Source organism: Myotis brandtii, unplaced genomic scaffold, assembly GCF_000412655.1.
Source record: "Myotis brandtii unplaced genomic scaffold, ASM41265v1 scaffold910, whole genome shotgun sequence".
Classification (NCBI taxonomy): Eukaryota; Metazoa; Chordata; class Mammalia; order Chiroptera; family Vespertilionidae; genus Myotis; species Myotis brandtii.
In genome coordinates, this window is record NW_005371748.1 from 559,016 (window position 1) to 577,167 (window position 18,152).

General features: G+C 44.5%; 2 pseudogenes and 1 gene segment (V, D, J or C); all 3 read right to left on the minus strand.

The window, feature by feature from the left end:
* Positions 1-4,506: 4,506 nt before the first annotated feature.
* On the minus strand, positions 4,507-4,955 carry LOC102256581. The segment is given in 2 exon segments: positions 4,507-4,823; positions 4,910-4,955. Coding segments are annotated over 2 exon segments (363 nt in total).
* A 5,750-nt stretch (positions 4,956-10,705) lies between these two features.
* Positions 10,706-18,152, minus strand: part of LOC102256890 — a 10,515-nt pseudogene continuing 3,068 nt past the window's right edge.
* Positions 12,597-14,286, minus strand: LOC102252980 (annotated as a pseudogene).

An 18,152-nucleotide genomic window follows, 5' to 3' on the forward strand; every position in this document is an offset into this window, starting at 1 on the left:
ATCTCTGGAAAGTTTGATAGAATGGCATTCTTAGGTTAAAATGGTCAAACCTAAATGTATCCTTACAGCTCCTTGGCCAAGGGTCCTCCCAAGTGGCCTTCGTGTCCTCGGCGTCAGGAGGACATCAGCCGCCTCCCTGTGACTTGGTGACTGGGAAGGCCAGGCATTTATAGATTTCTCCTCCAGTGACCCTCCGCCTTGCTGTGTGCTGATGTGGGAGATACTGAAAAGGCTCATGCCTTCACCCAGCTCTAAAGCTGCCTTTCCACCACAGCTGTGTCAGAGCCTCCCATGAACTTCAGAGACAGAAGACTCTGTCTGTTGAAGAAAACATCAGAGAAACACTGTCCTTGCCCATCACTGGGGGAAAACGCAGGGTGTACTTTGAACAACCAATGCAGGAGTAAACTCCGGGGTCCTTCCTGGTGGTCATGTGACACGACACTCACCATCTTTCCTGGGGCTGTGACACAGTCCACAGAGTGGGAGGTTCACAGGTGAAGAGGCTGGGAAATCCAAGACTGGATCCTGGCAGATAGAGTTTCTGTTGAGGAATCAACTTAGTGGCTGATTTCTCGCTGGAATCTCAGAGGTGGATGGACCAAGGGAGCTTCCCCAGCCCTCTTTTTTAAGGGCACTAATCCCACTTATGAGAATTCCACCCTCAAGACCTAAGCAGGTCCCCAGGCCCCACCTCCTAACATCATCTTCTTGGGCATTAGGTTTTAATGTGTGAGTATTGGAGGGACACATGCATCATCCATAGCAGCAACTAAAGTATCCAATCACAACCCCACCCCATTAGAGCTCCAATAGAGCTCCCCCACCTGAGGATCCTCATCATCCTGAGGGAGCTCCTGGTCTGTGGAGCAGAAAGCTGACCAAAATCCTTCAGAGTCAGCAGTGTCCACCCTTGACCTTGACCTAAGGCCTCTGGCTAATCCTGTTATTGTTTCTTATCAGTGCTCACAGGTGTTCATTATTCTTATCTTTGAAGATTTAGAACTGTTTTCTACCCACAATGGTTTGTAGCTCCTTGTTTTCACTCAGATTTTACATGTGTTAGTGGAATAAGTAGTCAGGTTCTATTATTAAAAATATTTGTTGTTCAGAATATTACAGATGCCTCCCTTTTCCCCTCCATTCCCCCTTTCTACCCAGTTCATGCCCCACCCCAGGCCTTCACTACCCTACTATGTATGTCCATAGGTAAGATATTTGGTTAGTCTCTTTCCACCCTCTCTCCCCACATCCCTCTGAGATTCTTCAGTCTGTTCCATGCTTCCAAGCCTCTAATTCTATTCTCTTCATTAGTTTATTTTTTTCATTAGATTCTTATTTATTTATTTTGATTTTATGATTTAATTGTTGATAGATATGTATTTGTTGCCATTTTATTGATCATATTTTTATCTCTCCTTCATCTTTTTTTACTTTTTTCCTCCTCCTCCGCCTCCTCCTCCTCCTCCTCCTCCTCCTCCTCCTCATGCTTCTCCTCCTTTTCTTTAAAGAATACTGTTCAACATTTCATATAATACTGGTTTGCTGGTGATGAACTCCTTTAGTTTTTTTTTTTCTTTTTTAGTGAAGCTCTTTATCTGGTCCTCAAATCTAAATGAGAGTTGTGCTGAGTAGAGTAGTCTAGGTTTTAGGTCCTTATCATTCATCAGTTTGAATATTTCTTGCCACTCCTCGCCTGCAAAATTCCTGTTGAGAAATCAGCTGACAGTCTGCTTTTCTCTTGTGCTTTTAAGAGTCTCTATTTGTCTTTACCTCTGATTTGATTCCTGGAATCCTCTACTCTATTGTTGAATCCATGTAAATTATTCTTTATTTCAGATAGTGTATGCTTCATTTCTGACTCTTCCTTCTTCATGTCTTTGACATTCTTACTAAGATCCTTAAAGGTCTCATGAAGATTCTTGAGTAACCTTAAACTACGGTTTTGAACTCTGTATCCAATAGTTTGCCTGGTTCCATTTTTTTCATTTGTGACATGTTTCTTTTTCTCCGCATTTTGGCTGCTTCCCTGCATTTGTTTCTATGTATTGAGTAGAGTTGCTATGTCTCCTGGAGTTGGCAGAGTGGCCTTGTGTAGTAGGTGTCCTGTAGGGCCCAGTGGTTCAGTCGATCCAGTCACCTGAGCTGTGTGGGCTGTGTGCATAGTCTTGCATTTGAGCTTTGTTTGCTACTGGCGTCACTTGGAGAAATTGAGCTCCAGGCCAACTTGCTGTGGGGACCAGCTGTGACTACAGTGGGAGAGCTGCTGTGCAGGAGACACTCCTGTGGAATAGGACTTTGCTTCAGCGGGACTGTGGTGCTCACTGAGTCTGCCCCTTGAGTGTGTTGCTTGTGGCTGTGTAGAATTGTAATCTGCTATGTTCTGAAACTGTCTGTTGGCTTCACTGGCTCTGGGGTCTCTAGGCAGGTGCAAAGTCAGCCACTTCCTGAAGCCACTCAGTAGGAGCTATAGAGAGATCTGCAGAAGGCTGCTATTTGCTATTTGTATTGGGCCTGGAGGTGCCCGGGTGAGGCCTGGCTGTGAAGCAAGGCCGGTCAGTGCTTGTGCCAGGTCTTGGGCCTTTTATGGATAGGTTTGGGGTATGCTGTCCCCAGCTGTAGCTTGTTTGAGAGATTTTAGCAAAGTCAGGACAGGCTATTCATATGCAAAACCTGCTGCTAACAGCTTGGATGGGGCTGCAAATTGGATGGGGTGGGGTCTCAAGGAATCACCAGGACAGAGCAAAATGTGTGCTCTATGCTGATGGAAACTCAGATATGGCTGCCAGTCATCCCAGGGACATGGGAGGTCCCAGCATAAGAACAATGAGCCCTGTGAGCCCCCCAGTCTGGAAGAAAGCTGCCCTGGAGTCCCTGCTCCTATGCCAGACCATCCAATTCCTTCCCATACGAGTCTGGGTCTCCTGGCCCTGGGGATCAGATGAAATGGGACCCTGTGAGTTCCTGTGCCAGCCCTTTAAGAGGAACACCTGTGATCCCAGAAGCCTCCCTGTCACTCTACCACAATCCCTGCTGGTATTTACAACCCAAAGTGACAGGGACTTCTCCTCCCATCTCTGCAACCCTGGGATGGGAGTCTGATGTGGGGCAGGGACCTCGTGCTCCTTATGGGTGTCCTCTACAAAGACGATCTCCCTCCCAAATAAAAAAAATGGCACAGTTGGGTGTCAGACCAACCCATTCCCAGCCTCCACCCCTTCTACTGGTCTCAATGTGAGTTCTTCTTTCTTCTCTAGTTGTAGGACTTCCATTCAGCCAGTGTCCAGGCTGTTCTGAATGATGATTGTTCTGTATTTTAGTTGTAATTTTCAAGTGGTTATGGGAGGCCACAAGGAGTACAGGCATTTACCTACCCACCATCTTGGTTCTTTCCCAGGCTCTATTTGTGATCTTTGATGATGACATGTTAAGGTTCATCCCTCTCTCTAGCTTGGCACGTGGAAAACTAAGAAAGTGGGGATACACCCTTGTGTCCTGCAGGTGGGACATTGAACCCACACAAGCCCCTCCTGTGAGCAGGACCCTCCCTGCCCCCAGCACTGTCCACAATAAAATCCTGAACCAGTGTCCTTACCTGAGGGATCCAAATATTTTTTTTCTTTTTTTACATATATTTTTAATTGATTTCAGAGAGGAAAGGAGAGGGAGAGAGAGATACAAAAAATCAATAAAGAGGGAAAATCATTGACCTGTGCTCCCTGCAAACCCCACACTGGGTTTCAAGATGGCAAACCAAGCATGTGCCCTGACCAATAATCAAACCGTAACCTCCTGGTTAATAGGTCGATGCCCAATTACTGAGCCATGTCAGCCGGGAAACCATGTCTGACTTTCTCAAAAGCCTGCCCCGCTCCCAACAGACACCTCCATGAAGAGATAAACCTTTTCAAGGTGCCCCTTCTTATGGGACATCAGCCTGGACATCCATTCCAAGGCATGGTGGGTCCCTCTACCTCCTCCTCATGGTGTCACCTGCGATTGGTGCTTTGAGAGTGATGACAAGTCAATGACCAGGGTCTTTCTTCTCTAGCTTTGTGTTCATGTGCTGGTGGTGGCCACTGTCCAGCATCCACGTGTCCTGCTGCTGGTGGGCTGGGACCCTGAGCTGTGTGGAGTTGCACTACTGAGTTAGCAGAGCCTCTGGTTATATTTAGGGAACCCGGGTCAGCAAATTTGATTATTAATAGTCATTTGGTCACAAGATTGTCTGAAAGACACTTTATGTTTTGTCCACATGAGAAAGTTGTCTCTGTTTACAATAGACTTTCTAACTCAGAGACGTCAGAGGTAAGCCCAGAGTCAGGAATCCAGAGGTTCCTTGAGGGAAACTGTGACATGAAGAGGAAACCACACGGGATACCAGCCCAAACCTCCAACTGCACCTGCTGCTGGTATGGTCCTTGTGTTCATGGACCCTGAGCGCCCCCTGGTGGTCACAGCCTCTCCCTTAGGGAGGTTTATGTCTGGGCTCACACTGACTTCCCCTCACTGCGTGGCTTTTGCACAGTAATACATGGCTGTGTCCTGGGCTCTCAGGCTGCTGAGCTCCATGTAGGCTGTGCTCATGGACGTGTCTCTGGTCATGGAGACTCTGCCTTGGAACTTCTGTGCATAATTTGTGTTTCCATTTTTAGGGTAAAACCACCCCACCCACTCATGCCCCTGTCCTGGGGTCTGTCGCACCCAGTGCATCCAGTAGCTGGTGAAGGTGTACCAAGAAGGCTTGCAGAAGACCTTCATGGAGGCCCCAGGCTTCCTCACCTCAGCCCCAGACTGCACCAGCTGCACCTGGGAGTGGACACCTGTGGAGAGGAGGCAGGAGTGGGTGGAAATCCCCCTTGACTCTCCCTGGTCCCTTCCTTGACCCAGGGCCAGGGGAGCCCCTTACGTGTAACCACAGCCAACAGGAAGAGGGTTTTCCACCTCCAGTCCATGGTGAGGGCTGTGATGTGAGCACTGCTGTAGGGAAGGGTGTGGTGCACTCAGAGCACAGACTTATCCATATTTAACCTAGTTCACCTCATTTGTTTTGCATATTCATGAGAGTCTTAACTACACATGAGAGAAGATGGATGACAAAGGGACTATGCCAGTTGGGAATCTGAGTGTCCAAGTTGTAATCCTTTTTAAAAATCATACCTTGATTTTTTAATGTATGACATATGTCCCCTTTTATTCCCCATTTACCCCTTGTAGCCAGCCCCAGGTCTTCACCATAGTATTTTCTGCTTCCATGGGCTATGCATATAAGTTGTTTGGTTGATCTCTTCACACCCAACCACCCTCTCCCACTTTCCCTCTGAGAGTCTAGATTTTTGAAATATACCGTTGGTATTTTAATAGGGGTTGCATTGAATCTGTAGATTGCTTTATGTATGAACATTTTAATGATGTCAATTGTACCAATCCATGAACATGGTATTTTCTTCCACTTTTCTGTCTCTTCCTCTGTCTCTTCCTTCGACATCCTGTAGTTATCTGAGTTCAAGTCTTTTACATCCTAGGCTAAGTTTATTCCTAAGTATTTTAATTTATTTGTTGCAATAGTAAATGTAGTTGTTTCTTTAGTGTCTTTTTCTGAGGATTCATTATTGGTGAATAAAAATACCATCAAATTTTGGGTGTTAATTTTGTATCCTTCTACATTGCCGAATTTGTTTATTAAATATAGTAGGTTTTTGGTGGAGTCTTTATTAGGGTTTTCTACATATAATATCATGACATATGCAAATAATGAGAGTTTTACTTTCTCCTTTACAATTTGGATGCCTTTTTTTTCTTCTTGGCTGATCGCTGTGGCTAGGGCATCCAGTTTTATATTGAACTAGAGGCCCGGTGCATGAATTCATACAAGAAAGTGGTCCCATGGCCTGGCTGGCTATCAAGGCTGATCCAGGTCATCACCCAGTCCCAATTGGACTAATTGGGGCAGCTGGCCCAGGGCAAGTGGTGGAGAGGGGGACTGCAGGAGGTTGGCTTGAGAGCGCACTGACCACCAGGGGACAGATCCTGCATTGAGCATCTGCCCCCTGGTGGTCAGTATGTGTCATACCTACTGGCCAGTTGTCCAGTCCTAAAGGTCGCTTAGGCGTTTATTTATATATGGTGAATGCAGGCATCCCTGTCTTGCTCCTGTTCTTACGGGAAATGGTTTTAGTTTTGCTCTTTGAGTATGATGTTCACTGTAGGTTTGTCATATATAGCCTTTATCATGTTGAGATATGCTCCCTCATCTCCCACTATGCTGAGAGATTTTTGGAAAAATGGGTGTTGGATTTTGTCAAATGCTTTTCTGCATCTATTAATACATTGTGTGATTTTTGTCTTTCAATTTGTTTACATGATATATCACATTTATTGATGTGTGGATATTGTATCCCAGGAAAAAACTTCATTTGGTCATGGTGTATGATCACTTTAATATATTGCTGAAGACGAGTTGCTAATATTTGAGTTGGGGATCTTAGCATCTATGTTCATTAGGAATATTGGCCTGTAATTCTCTTTCTTTCTATTGTCTTTCTCTGGTTTTGAAATTTGGATAATGCTGGCCTCATAAAAAGAGCTTGGATGTGTTCCTTCCTCTTGGAATTTTTTGAATAGTTTGAGAAATATAAGTGTAAGTTCTTCTTTGAATGCTTATTAAAGTCTTTAGGGTTTTCTATAACTTGATCCGGGCTTTGTTTGCTGGGAGATTTTGGATTACTGCTTCTATTTCATCAGTTGTTATTGGCCTATTCAGGTTTTCTGATTCATCCTGATTCAGTTTTGAGAGATTGTGTTTTTCTAGGAACTTCTCCATTTCATTGTTCATCGTTTTTTTTGTTTGTTTGTTTGTTTTTACAATCCTTTGTATTTCTGTGGTGTAAGTTGTTCCTTCTCCACATTCGTGTCTGATTTCATTTATTTAGGGTCTCTCCCTTTGTTTCTTGATGAGCCTGGCTAACAGTTCATCAATATTGTTTATCTTTTCAAAGAACAAGAGCTAGGTTTCACCAAGTGCTAATCCTTGTTGTAAAATGTGTGGCCTCTGCCAGGTCCCTGACCTCTGTTAAGAGAGAGCTCCTCTGACTGAGTTACCAGGCCCCACAGGACATGCTCCTCATTGTGAGCCCAGCATTGGATGACATGGGGCCACCTGGGCCAGATCTGAGCTTTGATACTTGAATCTTTTCTTCCTTTGACACCTGAATGTCTTCTTCCAAAATTCTGCTGCTAGTGATGTAATAAATCCATCCCTGTGCCAGTCCCTTAAAATTCAAATATCCTGAAGCCATAGAAACACCCTCCTTGTGTGTAGTTCTCATGTCTCATTGAGTTTGGCAAATGCTCTGATAGATAAGGATATTCACAGTCACCTCAGCAGTCATGTCCAACTTTCAGTTTGGGTTGTTTGTATGAAGAGAGGAAGCCCCAGGCCTTAGGAAATCCCTGCTCAACTCCCTCTGCACCTGTTCCTGAGCCCTGAGAGCCCCCTGCTGCTCAGCCCTGGCTCTACAGGGCAGGATCCTGCCTGGGATCACAGGGCATTTACCTCTCAGAATCTCTAGTCCAGTAGTGAAGGCTGTACCCTAATGTCATATTGCTCCCTCAGGGATACCGTGTGATTTTGACATCTCTGGATAGAGTGAACTGGCCTTATTGAGCTCCAATGGCTCTTCACGGAGACCCCAAACCAGGGCTTTAGAAAGCCAGCAGGAGCACTTCCCTGGAGTTGCCAGATGCATGAACACAGCCAATCCTCCCCTCATCCAGAGCTCCTGGGGGTTCTGTGGCCTCTTATGTCCTCAGTTTTCTTTCATTGAAGGTCCCATTTGCACATCCCGTTGGTGACCAAATCTCACAGCACATTTACTATTTAATAAATACACACACACACACTGTGATGATTTACTTTGCTATAAAATCTACATTTGCTCCTCTTCCCTGTACATAGCACCTGGGCAGGGACCACACATGGATTCTGGGCCTGGGTGTGAATTTTTTGGAAGCCAATCAAATGCATCCTCATACAAACACAGAATTGAATTGCAGGCCTTCGTGTGCCTGTGTTTTTATAGGTCCTGTACACCCAGATGTAGGTTAGACCAGGTCAGGCTTGCTTCAGGGAGAGTCAGAGGTGGGGCGGGGTCACCCTTTTAACCTTAGGGGTGCATTTCTTAAAGTCCCCTGGAGACGACCCTCAGGAAGCTGATGCACATCTAACACTGGGAGGGGAGGAGGCAGCAGCATTGTCAGCTGTCAGGTGAGGCTGCTCTCCCAGGTCACCTGGTGGGCGGGGCCACAATGGGCAAGTGAGTACCTGCTCCTGGTCACAGAGAGTCATTGTGGGACCTGACCTCCGAGCATCCACCTGAGACCCTGGAAGGAAAGGAATCTGGGAGCTGATTTTCTGGGAAGGGGCCTGTGAGCTCATGATGGGATAAGACTACAGAGAGAGGGAGGATCAAAATGCAGAGCAGTTGTGTCTTATACTAAATCACTTAACTGATATTTACCTAATAATGAGATATCAGAAGGAAGGGCTTGTGAACCCCCCTGAAGAGACCTGATCATGTGTTTTAACAATAAAGCCATCGTGAAACTGCAATTATTCCCTGAGTTCACACCTTACAGCTCACGGAGTAATTCAGAATCCACACCTTGGAGAACCACTCCAGTGCAGGACGTCTAACTCAGGATGCTCAGAACCCTCTAGAAACTGCAATTCTGGAATCAGAAGCTGACCCCTGACCTTCTGTACAAGGGGAGGATCAGGCAGTGGGAATTTCACTCAGTGTGAGAACCAGACCCCACTATCACTCCTGTTTTGTGCTTATTGACTTGCTAATCATCGCTGGTTGCATGAATTCCTCCCTTTGCCTTAGTATTGCAATTGTTAGGGGGACACAGGAGTCTGAGCCCAGGTTTGGTGCTGACGTCTGGCAGCTTTCAAGCTTCGCCCTCACTCCTCCACTTCTGCCCACATCTGGACACCCAGGTGAAGAAGCTTAGTGGTCTCTCCTCTGCCCTTGGAGGGGATCCATCCACTACAGCTCCTTCCCAGCACAAGACCCCCACCAGTCCTCACTCCCTGACACAGCTCACCCTGTGCCAGTCCCTCTCCTGGCTTCCTGAGCCCATTGCACCTGCTGGAGAGGCCTCTCTGCCTCCCTAGACCGAGGTTATGTCAGAGCTGCAGGTCATTTCATCCCCTGGTGTGTGGACATCTTCAGACTCAGCCTCCAAAGCTGCTGTGGGCAGGACCCTGCTGTCCTTGCACAGGGTCCACTTCCAACTTCTCTGTGTGCAGGGGGCTGGGCAATGGCCACCCTGTGACCTCTCTCCTCCATCAGGACTGACCGGCTCTTTGCTGCTGAGCTGTCTGTGCCCTGATCATGACTCAGGAAAAGGTCCAGGAACCAATGTCAGATGAAGAGGAAACCCAGACTCCAACAAGATCTAGGCTGAGTCTCTCTCTGAGCCACTGCCTGGGCTGCCTGTATTGATTGCTATGACTTGCGCGCCCCCTGGTGCCCCAAGTGCCCCCTCCAGCCCAGCCTTGCTGTCTCCCTCAGGGAGGTTTGTGTTTGGGCTCACACTGACTTCCCCTCACTGTGTGTCTTGCACAGTAATACACAGCCGTGTCCTCGGCTGTCAGGCTGGTCAGTGATAAATAAACTTGGCTCTTGGACGTGTCTCTGCTGGTGCTGAGTCGGGATTTCAAAGTTGGGTTATAGTATGCATCTCCAGCACTCCCTATAACCCCGATCCACTCCAGGCCCTTTCCAAGAGCAGCCTGGCGGCAGTGCACACCAATGCTCGTTAAGGATAATCCAGAGACAGTGCAGGTGAGGGAGAGGGTCTGCGAGGGCTGCACCAGTCCTGGGCCGGACTCCTGCAGCTGCACCTGGGACAGGACACCTGGGGACAAGAAGCATCAGGCCTGTCAGCCACCTGCAGTCACAGCCATCCCATGACCCCTGTCTGACCCCTGAGACCCTCACCTTGGGGGGCTGTCACCAGACACAGGAGAAGACCCAGCAGTCTCATTGTCTTCTAGACCACAGCTCTGCCTTCCCAGAGACCTCAGCCCTGTGTGAGGAGAGAGCTGTGAGTCTGCACAGCCCAGGAGAGGATTTACCCTGGAGCTTGAAGAGAAATTTGCATGTGGGCCAGCCCTTTCCTATAAATAGAGGGTCTGAGGTCAGACTTCCCTGATCATTCTGGGGCCTGTGTGGGAGAATGTCTTCTATTGACCTCACTCACTAGGTAAGTCAGGGACAGGAAGCCACATGGGTCATGAGACTCATTGGATTAATAACAAAGCATGGCCTAGACTTTCTGAGCATAAGAAGAAATGGTGAACTAAATGAGCAGGTTACACTTTTAACTTCTCATGCATCTTTCATAGAGATTTAATGAGATTAACTTTTATTCCCACTGTTTCTGAATCTCAACACTCTACTGTAGCCACAATTTCCAAATTTATTGAATGTAATGTTATATAAATTTTACCTTTATGCAAAATATCAAAGTAAAGAACAGCCACTGTCAGCATTTTACATATTAATTTATAATGTTACTTTGATCTGAGAAACTACCTCCCAAGCACGGGCTGGTGAGACGTTTGTGACTCTTTTTTTTTTTTTTTTTTTTAATTTGTAGGAGTTCATTTGAGCCAAAACAAGATCCAACTGCTTCATCAAATAACAGTTCTGCAGTTTCTTTCCTGGTCATATCTGTTGTAGCAGCTGGGATAGGCTGTTTGGTAGGCAATGTGGGAGCCACAGGTGCTGCATTTGGGACTGGTCGCTGTTCAGGTGCACGCCCTTCCTCCCTGGCTTTCACAGACTGAAGAATTGCAAAAATATCCTTGGAAAAGGTCTTCCCCGTGCTCTGTAGGATAGTTGTCCGTGTCCTCCACACTCTTTCTCTGCTGACAATATCCCAGGTCACATCTACCTCAGCGTCCACAAAACTCCTCTGTTTGAGAGCAGTTATTTGCTCATCTAAGTCAATCTTTATGGTAGATCTTTTCTGAGCCAAAATTTTGGCTTTGATTGCAGCATTTTTTTTCCACTCTCATAGCTTCAGAAAAAGACCTACCCTGTCCAGTCTGTACAATACCTTCTTTGTGACCCTCCAAGCAGGCAGCCCATCTCTCTTTATCAAGGATCACACACTCTTTTTTGATTCTCAATTATAAACCTTTAATAACAGTAGATAAATAAATACAAAATAAATTCCAATCTCAGATTTATGCTGAACTATCCTATGTTAAAGAAGGGAGATGAAAACATAAACTTTTGAAATTTTTGAAGTGGGTAAGAATTAGATCTATGTGCATTGCTGTTTTAAGTTCATACCAGCCTGATCTAGAAACCATGCAGATATCCATAGTACTTGACAACTCAATTCAGTTACTCTCCCACCAGAATTATTTCCAAGATGCCAACTTAATGCAGTATCCAAGCGGATTTTGGTAGCTCAGAAAATCCAGCAAGCTATTAAAAATCAATATGCTCATGTCAAAGCTTTTTAACTCGTTTTTTTCACAGACCCTGTTCTCTCTGCCTTTATTATTTACACAATGTTCTTGGAAGAGGCATGAGGATCATGGCAATCACAGTTCCCAGTAGTCCTACATGCTATCCTTATGATCTTTTGAAGAAACTGTCAATTTTAGGTTTTGCTTTTGCAAATTTTGCAGTGACAACTGCTGGCTACAAACATTAGGCACATGGGAATTCTACAAGACTTTAAAATCAAATTTAGTGTTCATGATTGTTAAATAAAGGCAATCACAATTAACACAAAAATATAGCATCACAAATAATATCCTCTATGATAAAGGAAAGAAAGTTGTCTGTGTCTAAACATTCATGTCCAAAATGCTAAAAGACCGAACACTGATTAGTCAACTCTGTTTCAAGAATGACAAAACAGCTATTTTTTCCATTCACAGGCTTAACACATTTAGTTCTGGGTGTAAGACACAAGGAAATATTTTAAAAATAAAAATTTTATAAATGAGTAAAAAAAATGAAATTATTACCACAGAGGATAAAGTTATTCACATGTTCTAAAAAATTCCTTTAAGATAGATTTTTTTTAGCTACAAACCAGGAAAGCCTTAGAAGGCAAAATCAAATGACTATACAATAAAAATTATAGTTACTACTAATTAGAAAAATATGAAGCCCTAGTTTTGAGAAAATTAATTAATCTACCTTTAAAATGTCAAACACAAGATAAAGGGCCATAAAATTGAGAAAATACAGTTTAAGACTTAACTATTGAGTGGAAGATGAGAGATAGAGAGAGAGAGATTGAGGAAGCCAGCCAGAGTCTCTTTCCATATCACTAATATAAAATGGAAATAAAAGTCTTAATCTGCTTTTAATGTACATCCTCTTTCTTTTTCTTCTATTTTTTCAGCGTGGAAAGAAATGAATTTACTATTAGACTTCTGGAAGCTTTATTAAAGTCAGGCAGCAAGATGATCAGACACTGACTTACTGACTTTTAATCATTGGCAAGAAGCTGAAAATAATATATCATCAGCTGTGTTTATCATGAGTGACTGTCTACAACTAAACAACTAATAGGAAATAGGCCATGGGGTCTTCCGGCCTCTGACGCTTCATTCTATGGGCCTCCATTTCCTCCTGGGTGGGTCCCCAAGTTTCATGTAGGATATTGTAAGGCCCCTTCCTCTCATCAATCTGCATGAGCTCCTTGACATGAAGAGGGCCTCCTCTGCATTCAGTGCCTTTTTCAGTTTTTCATGTTTCTTTTCTTCGTCATCACCATCTGAGCTGCTCTTTCAATGCTTCTTCTTCTTTTTCTCCTCTTTTAGTTTTTCCTAATGCATCTCCATGAGAGTTTGAGGTTTTTTTTCACAGATTATTCTCTAGTTATATCATTTGCAATACGTTCCTCTGAATTCACAATCTCCTCCCCAGCTTCTCTAGTGCAATAGGAGTGTTTGACAAAAGAGTAACAGCATTTGTATCCCCATCGGCCTTCTTTCCAGTAAGATCCCCAGATGCGCGTGTCATTGTGGATCTTCACATCCTCCTCATATCTGGAGCAGGCGACAGCCTGCTCCCATCCTTTCATGGCTGTCCCATGCCTTGAGTACTCCACATAGTCTTCCGTCTGAGCTAGAAGCAACTCAGCTGGAGGGGCATCCAAATGTTCTTGGCCACCACACATTTCCAAGATGCTTTCTTTCTGCTGTTCTTTGGAGTCTTCTTCTTCTTCTTCTTTTTTTTTTTTTTTACCTTGAAGGACTTATACAAGAGCTCTAGTTGGTAGGATCGACATTCAGATGCACTTCAGATCCCTTGTCATAGGATTCCCATGCAAACAACTGTGTCTGAACCATTGAAATAGTGTCACTTGTGTATCTAACAAAGTTGTCTCCCACATAGCTCACTTCATCTGGATTCTCTCCTGCATTGGCATAGGGATTTTCTCTCATCGCTCTAGTTTTGGGATTACACTAAACAGAATTAGATCTAAATTCTGCAAATATTTTGAAATATCTTCTCGAATCCTGAGATTCCAAATAGTAATCGGTCTCTAAGAGTCAAAGTTCTGTCCAGGCATGTCAATGTCATCTACATATTTACCTTCATCCTCATTCTCACTATTATGGTATTTTTCCATTTTAGAATTAGATTCCTCTTCTTCCCACTGGTGTTTTGGAGAATTAGCCTGTTCTACTAATTTTCCTGAGGTTAATTCTTCCTGGAGTTTCTGGGTTTTCCGTGTTCATTTTGCCAGATCAACTTTGGCATATTCTTCTACAATTTCCATGCGTTCTTCTGGATTGTAGCCATTCCACCTATCCCTCTTCCCATCATAGTCAAACATCAGCTGAGGCTGGACATGTTCATCTGGAGCTATGTCAGTTCTTGTAAATTTTGCTCCAACTCGCCTAAGTCTCTCAAAGCAGTCTTTCTTTTTCTGTGTCATGGCCCCACAGTTTTCACATGCTCCTTTGCGGTACTTATTAGCTATGGAATTCTCTTTAGATCTTTTTGATGGAGCAATATACCATGGCACTGAAGAAACATACTGAGGAATGTGAGGGTTGATGTCTTTTCCTTCTTCATCAACTTCTGCAGGAGCATTAACCAGTTTCTGCTATTCTTCTAGCTCTTTCTTCTTTCTCCAGTCCTCTCTGGTCATCTTCTTTGTTTCCTCCAAACTCATTTTTTTGGACCCCGTTAGGGAGGCAGCATTAACTGTATCCACAGCTTCAGCCGCCACTGTTAATGGCCTCCTCCAGTCTTGTCACAGCAGACCCCCAAACCACTGGGCAGAAACAAAGACAATAGTCAATGATCAAGGCGCACACACTCTTCTCCTCAATTCGTGGTTCCTTTGCTCCTGCTAAAACTTCATCTGCAGCTTGTTTGACTTGAGTAGATCTCAGAAGCCCTATTTCTACAGGGCGCTTTGGGCTATACTTGCCGATGTTGATGCTTCACCACTGAGATATCCAAGTACCTCTTTTTGGTCAGGCCTTCTAATCACAGGAATATTTTCAGTGGCTGCGTGTCGGGCATAAACAGGATGAGAATGGTGCACATTATTAAGTAGAAATAAGATACAATCCAATGTGTGGTACTCCCTGGACTGGCCTTCCTTTCCAGTCCCCCCCACCATGTAGTTGGTCTTCACCTCTTGGGCTCAGAGAACTTGCCGCCAAGATGACTTTGTCCCCCTTCACCAAGATCTCCTCCTTTTGGATGTTGTACTGTCACAGGACTCTGAGCACATCTGCTAACTTCCACCTCCTCGCCACCACCACTACCAGTCCCCAGCCCCCCACCACCACACAACAGTGCCCTTGCCTCCTAGCCTATGTCTGACCCTGACTGAGCCTGCCATCTTGCTAGCTGGGCCACTGGTGCTTCCCCCACCACCACTGCTGACTATGCAGCACACACACTCTGCACTTTCTGTTATACATTTGAAATTAAGAAGGGAATATAAAAAAAGATTACATGAAGGTGGGAGAAAACAAGACAGGGATTGGATTATAAGGTTATGTGCTTTCTTAAGATTGCTTCCTTCCAAGGAGTCTGAAAGAAAGAGGATTACTCTGGCATTTCAAAGGTGTGTTAACCTACATGCACGAGAACAAAGAACAGGGCTTGCTTAAGGCAAAGACAAATATTTACCTACAGATATAGGCCTGGGGCATGATTGCCCACCTAGACCTGCCCAGTTGGGAATTTGTGATTAGATCGCCCTGTGTAGTTACTTTCTATAGAACTCCCTTTCCCACCCACACTTTGAACCAATACAGCTCCCAACCTCTGCTAGGGGCTATGTGTGCTTTGAGACATGCCTCCAATGCTCTGGCAGGCTGTTTACCACTTTACCTGAGCTTTCACTCCTGCTTATACAGAGTCTCAGGTCAGCTAGAGACAAGAAATTCTCAGTCAACTTGTTCTTTGCAGAGCATGCACACAACTCTGGGAGTGTGTGTAGCCTTTTAGGTTTCCAGGAATATGCTGGAGCTTTCCCAAACCCCTTATGGACTTGTCATTTCCCAGCTTTTCCTTCCAAAGGTTTTGGTCAGCTTGTTGTTCACACCAATTATTTACACGTCAGACCATGTGATATTATGATTGTTGCTGGTTGTTCTTTTCTCTTGCTGCCTTTAAGATTCTCTCTTAGTCTTTAATTTTTTGGCATTGTAATTATGATGTGTCTTGGCATGAGCCTATTTGGGTCCCTGTTTGGGGTTCTCTGTGCCTCCTGAACTTGTGTGACTTTTTCCTTTACCAGGTTAGGGAAGTTTTCTGCCATTATTTCTTCAAACACCTTCTCTATGACTTTCTCCCTGTATGCCTGTTCTGGCACACTTGGTATTCTAATATTGTTACGTTTCACACTGTCCCATAGCTCCCTTAAGCTGTTCTCCTGTTTCTTGTTTCTTTTTGATTCTATGATTGAGTGATATTTCCAATTCTGTCTTCTAATTCAATGATTCGATCCTCAGCTTCCCCTAATCTGCTGTGTATTCCTTCCAATGTGTTCTTTATTTGTATTATGTCTTTCTTTATTTCAGACTATTCTTTTTTCATAGATACTATATCTTCTTTCATGCCATTGAGCATTTTTACCTTTGAACTCTGTTTCAGATAAATTTCTTACTTCTGCTTCATTTATCTCTTCTGGAGAATTCTCTAGTCCTTTCATTTGGACGCTGATTCTTTGTCTCCTCGGTTTGGCTATCTGTTTGAGTTTGTGACTATGTATTAGGTAGATCCTTTACACCTCTCAATCTCTAGTGCAGGACAGTGTCAAAGGCTGGTTTTGACTAATTAGATCAGGCACAGACTCAAAGCCTCCAGAGACCACCTCTGCCTACAGCAGCGGTTCTCAACCTGTGGGTCGTGACCCCTTTGGGGGTCAAATGACCCTTTCACAGGGGTCGCCTGTGAAATTATGTGCAATTTGTAACAATGAAAATACATTCTGCATATCAGATATTTACATTATAATTCATAACAGTAGCAAAATTACAGTTATGATGTAGCAACGAAAATAATTTTATGGTTGGGGGTCACCACAACATGAACTGTATTAAAGGGTCATGGCATTAGGAAGGTTGAGAACCACTGGCCTACAGACTGATAGGAGTCTGACTTGAATTGACCCCCAGACAATCGTCCTCAGTTGTGACCAGAGTTTTTTTGGGTGTTTTTTTTTTGTGTGTGTGTGTGTTTTTTCTCAATAGGGTGGGGCAGTTGCTTTTGCCTGGAGGCTAATTGTTATTTTTTATCTCTTAAGTGGCCTCAGGGCATGGTGTTTTCCAATAGGGTGTGCCAACTGTATTCCCCCCAGGCAAGGCAAATGTCTATGTGGGGAAGATGTCCTCTGCTGCTTGAGGGAATGACTCAGCCCAGGAAACTTGGAGTGTTTGCCTTTTCAGCTCTATCCCCTGAGACCTCTCCTGGGTTCTGCTCTCACAGTTCCAGTCTGATTCATCCTCCCTGTGCCAGAGCAGAAGGTGGGTGGCTCCACAGGGCGTTTAGTGTGTTGGCCCTTTAAGAGGGTGCCTGAATTTTCAGCTGTTACTCCCTGGAAGACAGCACCCCACTGCTTTTCATAGCCAGAAGCTTTGTGGGTACCCTCCTCAGTTTTGGTGCTCTATGCTTAGTGGCCCAGCTTGGGGATTAGATCCCAAAGTTCTCAGTAGCAACCTACCACAGCTGAGATATCTCTGTGAGACTTCAGTTGCTGTCTGTGGGTGCCTGGACAGCCCTTTTGCATCTCAGCCCTGCTCTACGTGGGTGCCTGGACAGTGCTTTCACACCTCTGCCCCTCCTACCAGATTCTATGCAGTCTCCACTTTCAGTCCTTGGGTATCAGGGTTATCTTCTGCAAATTTTTCTTTGACTATTCAGGAAGTTTTTCTGTATCTTAGTTGTAATTCCAGGTTGTTCTTGGGAGCATAACCATGCAGCATGGATTCACTCTGCTGTCTTTTTAAATCTCCCCACATTTGTAATTCTTGATGTTGTAAATTTTGTGACTGTGTCTACAGTCTCTTGTGCAAAGTATTTGATATGCAAGCCCATGGCCTATGGCAGAGACCCAAACTAATTACATGAGAAATAATAATGGTTTTAAGTGGAGACAAGACACAAAATAAAAGCAGTGATCATGAATCTGTGCAACCAAGAATCATTCATATCTTGAAATGATGATAGAAGGAGTTTTACCTGTTTTCTTAGTCTAGTGTTATCAGTGATGTCGGGGTCCAGAGGGAGGTGAGTGAAGAGAATTCCTTCCATAGAATTTCTCACAGAAGAGGACACTTCAACCTAAGGAGGCATACCTCACTCCCTTCCCTTCCCCTAGAAGGTCAATGTGGTCACAGGGTACCAGGCTCTCCCACAAACATATAACATCCTTAATGTGCAATTTAAACATTATCATATCAGACATATGATTTAGAAATCTATTCTTTTTTTTCTTTTTTTATTGCTTAAAGTATTACAAAGGGTATTACATATGTGTCCTTTTTTCCCCCCCGCCCTTGACAATCCCCTGGCCTCCCCTACCCCCCAGTGTCTTATGTCCATTGGTTATGCTTATATGCATGCATACAAGTCCTT